This window comes from Miscanthus floridulus, chromosome 8 (assembly GCF_019320115.1).
Source record: "Miscanthus floridulus cultivar M001 chromosome 8, ASM1932011v1, whole genome shotgun sequence".
Classification (NCBI taxonomy): Eukaryota; Viridiplantae; Streptophyta; class Magnoliopsida; order Poales; family Poaceae; genus Miscanthus; species Miscanthus floridulus.
The window spans coordinates 219,789,108-219,799,513 of NC_089587.1; the positions used below are offsets into that span (position 1 = coordinate 219,789,108).

Below are 10,406 nucleotides of genomic sequence, written 5' to 3' on the forward strand. Positions count from 1 at the left end.
TTGGATGCATACACACGTACTCTCGTACTCACTTCTATGAATGTGGACACGCACAACACACCGTACCCCTTCCAAATGACCGGTGCCGATAGATAGAAAATTGACGACGTCACTAAAGAGGTCTCGTAATAATCAACAGGCATATTACCTACCTCTTAAAATAATAACGTCATTACTCATTAAATCTTAGATAAAATTAAAAAAATACAAGCACTCACTTTCTAGGAAGGCAGGCCCTGAAATATAACGAGATGAACTATGTTCAATTCATTGCTAATTCATCATTTTATGGTTGTGGCAACCGAAATTGCATATGGTAGGTTCATTACAGGGTTGATATCGAAAATAAATCACCTAATACTTCTCTCTGTAATAATAAATATATGACATCTTTGAACTTATTATTTTGCCCTAATAAACGTTACTCCTTCGGTTTCTATAAGAAAGCCATTTAATTTGTCTAAAATCAACAAATTTATATAGGTAAAAATTGTCAATATTTATAACACCAAATGCATAGTAAGAAAACATATTTCACGATGAATCTAATAATTCTTCCTCCCCCAAAAAATCTAATCATATCCTTATTTCGTATAATAAAATTTTGATAGTTTCAAACTAGGGTCAAATCTAAGACGTTTTGACTTATGATAAAATAAAATATTTTTTAGAGACAAAGATTGTATATTTAAAAACTAAGGGGGGTACTATAGCATTTAGCAGAAAAAATGAGGCATTGTAAGAGGACTGGCAAGAAAAAAGGGGGCCTTTTGGTCACGCTCCGCTCCCTTTAAAACCCGTAATCAGAGTGGAGGCCGAGCAGGCATAAAGCAGAGGGCGCGCGCACTTGTAACGTGTGGTTGGTTTGGTTGCCCTTCTTCTCTCACGGTCACGGCACGGTCACGGGCGGAGAGCGCGAAGTGGGCGACGGTGGCAGGCAGCGGTCGCGGCCCGAGTTTTAATACGAAACCGCCACCAAGCCGCTTGCTTCCGGCCTAGTTTCACCCTCCCCCATTCCCTTGGAATTGGATTTGCTCCCGAATCCGGCGAGGGAAGCGCCCGGCACTCCACGCCACGCCGCGGCGCCCGGGGAAGGGAGGCGTGGAGCCCCTACGCCTCTTCTCCAGCCCCGCTGCAGCCGGCGCGAGGCGGGCGGCCGCACGAGCACGACGGTCACCATCAGCCACCGCGCGATCCCGCGGGACGGCCAGGCCAGGTTCGGCGCTTTTGCTTTGTGGAATCGTGGGTCCGAGCAGCGAATGCGGGATCTGTTGCGGTTTTGGGATTTGAGCATTTGGCTGTCTGGTGCTGCGCGGTGAGGCTGGGCGGCGTTACTATTGGCGGCCTCTGTGGGGGTTGGGGCTGGGTACGGTTGCAAACGGCGCGGGCTGCGCCGCTAACCCGCTGGACTACCCGCGCCGCAAACCCGGCAAGACCGGAGCGGGTTTGACGCGGCTTGTCTGCGTAGTTCAACGGCACCGCAGCGTCCCGCAAACCCGCAGTGTCCCGTAGTCCAACGACCAACGGCGCCGCAACGTTCGCAGACCTAGAGGAAGAGTACTGCGAGCCACGCGCGAGCGCGTCGGATCCATGAAGTGCGGCTACTTCGTCGGCCCCGTCTCACTCCCAGCCAGCGGTGGCTGGTGGGCGTGTTCCTGACTGTCGGTGTTTTAAGTTACCAACTAAATTTCTAGGATTGCACGTTGGCTTGGATGGTGCTTAGATGGCACGAGGTTATACTGGTTCGTGCAGAAAAGTCCCTATGTCCAGTTCGTCGTTGCTGCTCGTGTTTCTAGCACTGAAAGTTTATAGTAAGGATTATAAACGAGCGAAAGTCTCTCATGTGCGTGTGTGCTCTTGTAGTAGATGTTATAAACGAGCGAAAGTCTCTCATATGCGTGTGCTCCTAAGGCGTGTTAGGGCATGTGTTTTGATGTCTACAGCCGTGTAGAGTGGTGAACCACCATCCCCCCTCCTAGGGCGTCCTGCTTCCCCTTCTATAGGCGAAGGGGAAGAGCAGGTTACACAGAGAGAAAGAGGGAGAATAGCCAAGGAGAGGAAGGCATCCAGGACCGCCAGGCCTTTCTTCTCCTTTATGCGAGTCCCGCCGATATTGCAGATGGTGACAGGGATGGCTCCACGCCGGGCGCTTGTTCACCGCTGATGCCACGCCCCGGCGTTGGTCAGCGGGTCGCGACGTCCCATTTCGTCCCGGCGGGCGACGCGGCGAACCAGCGTGCTGGTCAGCGGCCGTACAGGGAGTAGGCAACATAGTGACCACACGTCCGTCACTGTTGGTGATGTGAGTTCCTAGAGTGACATGTCGCGGGCACGGGTCATGTTGAGATGTGCCCGCTCCTTGCACGATGCCAGAAGTTTGACCTTGGGTTGTGCTTTCTGGCCTGTAGTGGTGGCGGCGGTACGGGCTTCCGTCAGGAGCCGCGCTTGAGGGGTCGGGCGAGACAGAGCCCCCGACCCAGAGGCCTGGGCGCGGCGGAGCCCGCGCACCTGGGGGGTTGGAAGAGACGGAGCCCCCGAACCTGGGAGGCCGGGCAAGGCGGGGCCTGCCCCAAGAGGTCGGGCGAGGCGGAGCCCGCGCACCTGGGGGTCGGTTGGAGCTTGTAGTCGCGCTCTTGACTGCTCGGATGAATCAATGTTGATGACCATTAGCTCCTCTTCGGGTACCCCTAGTATTGGTCCCCGACACTAACGCACTGTGGGTTGATAGCTCGCTGCTGGAGGCGGCGGCCGCCGCCGTGCCGATGTTGATGTGGCCGCTGGTGTTCAACTAGTTCATCGAGGAGAGGCTGGTGACAGACATGCTCAGGATCGGGGAGCGGGTCTGGAGCGGGGCGCGGAGCATGAGGTACGAGGAGAGGGAGCTCGTGCCAGCGTAGATGCAGGCCATGGCGGCAGAGGCCTCGTCTTGTTCATCCCCGCCTGGGGGTCGTCATCGATCATGGTCCATGGATGGGTTGGGTTTGCGGTCGGCGTCTCAGCGATGCACAGCGCGGTGTTCTGGTCGCGACTCACAAGGTATGTGGCGCTACGCGGGCTATTGCGAAGCCCGCAAAAACAAGCGGCGTTATGCAGGCCGCTGCATCTGCCCGCAAACTCCCTCGTGGCTATTGCGGACGCGGGGCGGGCTGACTGCCGCCGCACCATTTGCAACCGTAGTGCTGGGTGAATGTGAATCCTGGGGGCAATAGCGAGATCGTGGTGTTCTGATGTTAATTTGGGATGTTTGGGCCAGGGGCTCGGGGCTTTGTAGATTTTCTGTAAACGGGGTGAAATTTTGGGTGCTCTTTCAGGCTCGTTTCTGCGAGGTATTAATTTTGATCGAGTTAGAACATCTTAGCAGATAGATCATCACTGTTTTGCTTTGTTTACTTTTGAGGTCGTGCGGTTGTCTGTTTTGTTTTTCAGGAGATAGTTTGAGAAGAGTATTTTAGGATCTAGTTTGAGAAGCTCTACTTTTATTTTACAAAATGGTTTGAGAACATCCAGTTGCAATTTTGATGTGAATTTTTTAGTATCGTTTCATATGTATTGATCTGAATGTTTTCGAGACTATTAAATAGTGCTGTTAAGGTCTACATGCAAATGCTGCTGTAAAATAGTTATTTATGTCCAGGAAAAAAATAGTTCCCTGTAAGCATGCATGCAATTGACATATTACTATCTTTATTTCCTGATTCACTTCTGTTGCTCCAATTGACAGATTCAGCAAAGTTTCACTCTTATTAAACTCCCCGACTTCATCTAAGGAAGCAAGTGATTTCATTATGAAAGACTGGTCTATTTTCTCCAAACTTGATCATAATGGAGCTTACCTCCCCAAGTTCCCAATCGACTCTCCAGTATCTCATGAAATTGGGTTAGGATTGATATCACAAGTTGGAAACTTAGTTGAGTGTTCATTTCAACATCCAAGGCATATATGTGCTACAGGGAGTGGAGCAGTTCAGGAAGCATTCAGCAGTTTCAGCAAGTTTGCTGGAGCTTTCTATTTCTGGTTTTCTAGAGCATCAAATCCTAAGTTATTCCAAAGGCTATCAGCTGCTGCAGGCTCAAGTTCAAGAGCTTGTCGGTCACACATAAAGCAAGTGACCTCTTGCTTGCAGCATTTACCTGGACTGCAGTTTGGTTCACAATTAAGAGAAGAGCATGCTATACAAATGCTTTTAGCAAGGCTTGCGAGCGCAACTTTTGGACGCTTGTGGACGGAGGTGGAGGAGCGACATGCCTGCAACATCCTTATGCTGGCTACTGCTACTGTAATACCACCATTTGAAAACATGTATGACTGTATGAGTTCACCACATGCTATTTTCTGAGCTGACACAACTTACTTTTACCATTTGTTTTTTGAACTTTTTGTAGTTTTGGTTTTGCTTTGTTAATTTTTTTTTATCCATGGACAAGAATGCCGAAGATGCTGGCTGAGTCAATGGCACTAAGAAAAGATGGTGGACACACCCGAGAGCCTGCTGAACAGTCTTATTCGGAGGAAAACCGTCCAGGTTGTGCGTGTGTTGCTGTGCCAAGAGTACGCTTACCAGAAGATTTAACAGAACCAAAAACTGGCATCAAGTTCCCCACTCTACTCGAACACAATTCCAATCTGACTACAGAGGTCCCTTTTCAAGCTTGCTTCTGTGGATTTTTGTTTCCTGGGCCAATATATTTCCCCATATTTGCATATGAACATCACAATGCTCTACAAAAAATCTATAATGTTGATGCTTTCTAGGTACACTGTACACTGCTCCACTTGATACATGGATCTGATGGTTAAATTGGCAGGTCCTTGTTGGAATGGGTTTCAGAAGTATGCGAATAATGAGGGTCAAAGATCTGAATCTTTATGCATTTGGATTATGTGAGTAACACAACTTTTTTCATGCTTACTGTTTTTATGACTTGCTAATCGGTAGTTACTGCTTAATTATAGTCTTTTGGTTACTTATTATGTTATATCGACATATTCTCAGATATACAACCTGATTCTGTTTGCAAGAAGCTGGGCACAAAGTATGCTTGTATTCCAGATGCTGAGTTGAAGGATCACCCAGATTTCTACGAAGATCTTCTGAGGTGTGCAATGCCTATTGATCGTTTATTTGTCTTCATGAATTCTATTATTAAAGATCTTCCCCAAATTCTGGCCCTTGCCTAGTCAGTCAGACCTTACATTACACATACATAGTGTCAGCTAGGCATGCATTTAAAAAATGCTAGGAAATGTTGGTTTCATTAAAAAAATGTGTCACGTATAGAGCACTTCTCCAGTCCAGACCTGCAACTGCTTGAAAATCATTTATAATACTATTTATTTTGTGGGCTTCTGATGCTGCATAGGAATCTTCTTTTTATCTGACACTGCAAAATTTACTTTCATTTTTTCCCCTTTATCTGCATTCTATTTTCCTGTGATGCTAACAAACTTTCAATCTTTTCCAGGGAAAATATTGATATGACTGTGAGGCTAGTAGTAAGCTACAATGGCCTCAGCATTGGCACAGTTCGAGAGTAAGCATTCTTTTCTTTATATTTGGTTCAAAAAAAATATATTAGTATCTATGCAAGTTGAAGTTAATCATTTGTCTCAACATGCTTTCCAGTGCATTTGAGAAGTCTCTTGGCTTCCGGTTGCAAAAGGTATTTGCTGTTTATTCAGCAATTATTTCATCCTTTCCTAACCATATAGGCCTAAGTGAGCTTTTTGTGTATACTTACTGAACCAGATGAATCCTAATACTGATTATGATTGCTTGAAGACATTTGGTTCTTGTTTTAGTGAAGACATTCGTATACCTGCTGTAAGTTTCTATGTTATGTCTGGGCTACGTAACTTAGTGCATTTGGTGTGAGAAGTTAAAAGTCAATGCAACTGCAGGGTACAAAGATAGACTTCCGGCAAACATCTGATGGCCAGCTAATAACTGAAAGTTAGTACCATATAGCTTATTTGTTTCCACATGCTTTAGTTTCTTGCCTCCACTACAATGTCTTGACTAAGAACCGTGTGCAGTTGATGGCAAACAAATTGGCACTGTCCAGAGCAAAGATCTTTGCAGTAAGTCAGAGTGTCAAAGATACTGGACTGTTATGCATTTATTATCTAGATTTTCCAAATCATTAATGGTTATTAAATCATGTATTTATGAACAGGAGCCTTCTTCGATATGTATATTGGTGACCCCCCTGTTTCAGTGGAGACCAAACAAGACATTGCGCAAAATGTGGCTGGACTTATAAGAAGATGCTAGGAAAACCGGAAACCTAAATCGAAGAACTTGGAATCATTTCATTCATCTATAAAAGGACAGGAGATATAAATAGAAAGGAAACCAGGAGAGGATCGATTGTATTTATTGTGGTTGACAGTGACTTTGTAAACTATAAACAGGCAAAAAGTTTCAACAATATAGAGGCCTAGCATCCTTGGCAAATGCCTCCATGCTTTTCATATAGTTTGGCATTTTGCCATTTCCTGGCCGGCTGGCGCAGTGTCATGTACAAATAAATGGTACAGTAACAAGGTGTACAACAAGAGGATGTTTCTCTACCCCCAAGTCAAAAATGACGGGGTTCAGCTTTGTTCCTACAGATTGATGGTTCACCCCTTTTTTATATGTGATCTGCCGATCTTTATTTAGCAAAGTTGCTGATACTCGTCTCGTAGTGAGTAGGGTGCTTGTGTCTTTACGTCTGTTCTCACTGGAAGTTGAAAACAGCAAGTTAGGTACTGTACAAGGGAATCTTAGCAAGTTAACAGCTCGCGGGGCTCTTAATAATCACTGAATTATTACCCCAGGCGATTACATTGATGTTTGGGACCGTAATAGCACTAGTACTTACTACTCCGTATTTGTGTTGGAGGCTTGGAGCACCCGATCGAAATGTGCGACACAAATGATTTTGCTGGCAAATTTAGTGCATTTGATTAGGAGGTCATCTCATTTTGGCAACTTGACAGCATGCACTGCATTAACCATCACGATTGAGGAGCAACGGTCACCTGGCTCTGGCTCTGGAAACACCTTCCTCATTCCTCAACCGCATCAGGGCATCACAAAACCAAGACCCACCACTTCCATTCCATGACGGGCTGAGCCGAGGTGGTGTTAGTGTAGCCGAAACGTTGTGGGCCGAACACCTCGCAAACCGCCTGGGTGGTGGGTGCCCCTCCTCCTGAATCCAAGCGCGTCCCTTCCTTTTCCGTCGCCTCCCAGTTCGCGTGCCCCATATCCCCCAGGTGCCCGGTGCTCGCCTCTCGCGTCGTTCCGCCATGCGCGCACTGAGCCACGGCAGCAGCATGCGCGCCCACGTCGCCCTGGCCCTCGCGGCGCTGGTGCTGGCCGGCGACGCCCTGCACCCGGCGCTGGCCGCCGCCGGCTTCGACTACAAGGATGCCCTCACCAAGACCATCATATTCCTCGAGGCGCAGCGCTCCGGGAAGCTGCCGCCCAACAACCGCGTCAAGTGGCGCGGCGACTCCGCGCTCGACGACGGCAAGCTCGCCAATGTACGATGATATGACGCGTGTCCATCGTCTTCTTCTTTCTCCATTTTCTTCTTGGACTTTGGTCGTCCCTTTCATGGATGCAGATGCGAAACTGACATGTATAATGTGATTGACATGATCAGTTCCGTCCGAACGGATAAAAAAGATACAGCAGATTTACTGTATCTCCATATTCATGTAATATATCCTGCCATATATAGCGGTATGGCACTAACAAGAGCTTAATGTGTGCCCGATCGATCGATCGACGCGATCGAGCAGGTGGATCTCACCGGCGGATACTATGACGCCGGGGACAACGTCAAGTACGGGCTGCCGCTGGCGTTCACGGTGACCACGCTCGCGTGGACGGCGCTGGCGTTCAAGCCCGAGCTGGAGCAGACCAAGGAGCTGGAGCACGTGCACGAGGCCATCAGGTGGGGCACCGACTACCTGCTCAAATGCGCCGCCAGGAAGAACAAGCTGTGGGTGCAGGTGAGACGCCGGCGTCTGCCCGTGCGTGTTTAATCGACCCTGAGTTCGACGACGGAAATCCTCCATCTTTTTTATGTCAGGTCGGCGACCCCAACTTGGATCACCAGTGCTGGGTGCGGCCGGAGAACATGAAGGCGCCGCGGACGCTGTACGAGATCGACGAGAAGACGCCCGGGACGGAGATCGCCGCCGAGACGGCCGCCGCCTTCGCCGCGTCCTCCATGGTGTTCCGCAACGACAAGAAGTACTCGCGCGCGCTCCTCAACAAGGCCAAGCTGGTTAGCATGCAGGCTCTTTCTTTTGTACATCTGCTTACATATTAGCCGCGTAGTATGTAACACTTGCTATCATTGGTTCGGTCCGGCCCAATGCAACAGCTGTTCCTGTTCGCCAAGGCCCACCAGGGCAGCTACGACGGCGAGTGCCCCTTCTACTGCTCCTACTCGGGCTACAACGACGAGCTGCTGTGGGCTGCGACGTGGCTTTACCTGGCGACGAAGCGTCAGGTGTACGCGGACTTCATCTCCCACGAGGCCATCTCGTCGAGCGTGGCCGAGTTCAGCTGGGACCTCAAGTTCCCCGGCGCGCAGGTCCTCCTGGCCGAGTTCAACATGACCTCCGGCGGCGGCGCGCAGAACTTCAAGGCGCAGGCGGACAACTTCGTGTGCGCGGTGCTCCCCGACACGGCGTTCCACCAGGTGTTCATCACCCCGGGCGGCGTGATCCACCTCCGCGACGGCGCCAACACGCAGTACGTCACCAGCACGTCGTTCCTCTTCGTGGTCTACTCTGACCTGCTGCTGCGGACGGGGCAGTCCGTCATGTGCGGGAACCAGCCCGTGGCGCCCGCGCGGCTGCGGGAGTTCGCGCGGCAGCAGATGGACTACCTGCTGGGCGCCAACCCGCGGCACAGCTCCTACGTGGTGGGCTTCGGCGCCAACTCGCCCACGCAGCCGCACCACCGGGGCGCCTCCACCCCCGTGCTGGCCCCCGGCACCGACGTCAACTGCGGGCTCAGCTTCGGGGAGTGGATGGCGCCCGACAAGCCCAACCCCAACGAGCTCACGGGCGCCATCGTGGGCGGGCCCGACAAGAACGACGGGTTTGTGGACAAGCGCGGCAACTCCTCTTACACTGAGCCCTGCACCTACATCAACTCCCTCGCCATCGGCCCGCTCGCCGCGCTCGCCGTCCGCGGCGCGCAGCTCGTCGCCACGCATTGATGACTGATCGATCCCCATGGCTCCATGCATGCCTGATGACTGATGTCGCGCTGTTTCTTCCTTCATTCATTTCTACTGATCCGTCGATTCCGCCCCCGCCGTACGGTTGCCGGTTGGTTAGGTGTATGTATGTGCGGACCCAAATCGATCTCATCCTGTTTCTGTACGTTCGTACGTGTCGATGATTAAAACTAAAATCTATGGCCTTTGGATGGATAAATTTTCACTGCGTTTCCTGCTTGCATGTGAAGATGTGATCGAGATTGCATCATAGGCAAAACGGATCGACAGCTTTCACTTCATTTCACTCTTGGATTTGATCCAGTGTCTGCATGCAGCTGAGATTGCTGACTACGTGTGCTATATAGCGAGAGAGAGAGAGAGAGAGAGAGAGAGAGAGAGAGAGAGACGTGATGAATCCGTGATGGATCGGTCGGTCGGTGCTTTCGGGCCGGCCGGATTTGATGCGGCATGCTGCACAGGCACAGGCGCACAGCACAATAATGCTCTCGGCGCAAAGGTTCGCGCGAGTTTGTTGGGGTAGGTCTCTGTTGGCTGTTAGGCTGGCGTACGTGCTGCTCCCAGCCGCCCGGTCGTGGCGTGTTGGTTCGGCCGTTCGGCCGGGGACGTGCGTGCGTGGATCGGAGCCGTGGACCACCGCCTTTTCCGACCCACGCGCATGTACACGTAGGGATGCTCGCTCGTGTGTGTGTTTTGTACCGGCCTCAGCTTTTTAACCGAAATAAACTTTTTTTAGGGAATTAACCGAAATAAACTTAATTTGCCACAGATCATGGTCGTGCCATCTAATGCCCATCACCACCATTGAATCTTCAACTACACACGCAAATGTCGTGCTACTTAGGACAGTCTCAGTGGGGATTTCATCTCCTAGTTTTCAACACACTCATATTTTGGAAACAGCGCAGAAGAGTTTCATCCCCATGAAATTCTCTCTACTCCCATGAAACCTTTATCTTCTCTCTCTTCATCAAGACAGTGCCATGTCAGCATATTTAATGCTCATGAAACTCTATGAAATCCCTATTGAGACTGTTCTTAGCAAATGCCGACTTTGGTAAGATTGAAAATCGCCTTGGGAAGCTCGGACAAAATGACTACTCGCTATGTCCTAAATAAAGATCATCTAGAGTTATGTTTAGATTAGACTTTCTAAA

General features: G+C 50.0%; 2 protein-coding genes across 3 annotated transcripts; both read left to right on the top strand.

Annotated features, from left to right (window-relative positions):
• Positions 1-1,085: 1,085 nt before the first annotated feature.
• LOC136478197 (fatty-acid-binding protein 2-like) lies at positions 1,086-6,981 on the top strand. Of its 2 annotated transcripts, XM_066476549.1 has the most exons (11): positions 1,086-1,216; positions 3,722-4,300; positions 4,426-4,636; positions 4,807-4,882; positions 4,995-5,097; positions 5,464-5,532; positions 5,625-5,661; positions 5,748-5,822; positions 5,900-5,951; positions 6,035-6,079; positions 6,175-6,981. In XM_066476549.1, exons 2-11 carry the CDS (start codon positions 3,786-3,788, stop codon positions 6,270-6,272), a joined length of 1,281 nt encoding a protein of 426 aa, XP_066332646.1. In that variant the 5' UTR covers positions 1,086-1,216; positions 3,722-3,785; the 3' UTR covers positions 6,273-6,981. The 2 variants fall into 2 exon arrangements, with proteins under 2 accessions (XP_066332646.1, XP_066332647.1); XM_066476550.1 differs by lacking the exon at positions 1,086-1,216 and having other exon boundaries at positions 4,174-4,300; positions 4,436-4,636.
• Positions 6,982-7,145: 164 nt separating this feature from the next.
• LOC136478194 (endoglucanase 8-like) lies at positions 7,146-9,448 on the top strand. The gene is made up of 4 exons (XM_066476547.1): positions 7,146-7,531; positions 7,793-8,005; positions 8,086-8,283; positions 8,383-9,448. Exons 1-4 carry the CDS (start codon positions 7,295-7,297, stop codon positions 9,226-9,228), a joined length of 1,494 nt encoding a protein of 497 aa, XP_066332644.1. The 5' UTR covers positions 7,146-7,294; the 3' UTR covers positions 9,229-9,448.
• Positions 9,449-10,406: the final 958 nt, after the last annotated feature.

Bases quoted from the DNA above. Each gene is read 5' to 3' on its own strand.
- LOC136478197 (XM_066476549.1), top strand. From the start codon at position 3,786: ATGAAAGACTGGTCTATTTTCTCCAAACTTGATCATAATGGAGCTTAC. The intron at 4,883-4,994 runs GTGAGTAACACA...ACATATTCTCAG, and splicing joins TCTTTATGCATTTGGATTAT to ATATACAACCTGATTCTGTT. The intron at 5,823-5,899 runs GTAAGTTTCTAT...ATGCAACTGCAG, and splicing joins AAGACATTCGTATACCTGCT to GGTACAAAGATAGACTTCCG.
- LOC136478194 (XM_066476547.1), top strand. From the start codon at position 7,295: ATGCGCGCACTGAGCCACGGCAGCAGCATGCGCGCCCACGTCGCCCTG. The intron at 7,532-7,792 runs GTACGATGATAT...GCGATCGAGCAG, and splicing joins ACGACGGCAAGCTCGCCAAT to GTGGATCTCACCGGCGGATA. The intron at 8,006-8,085 runs GTGAGACGCCGG...TTTTTATGTCAG, and splicing joins AGAACAAGCTGTGGGTGCAG to GTCGGCGACCCCAACTTGGA.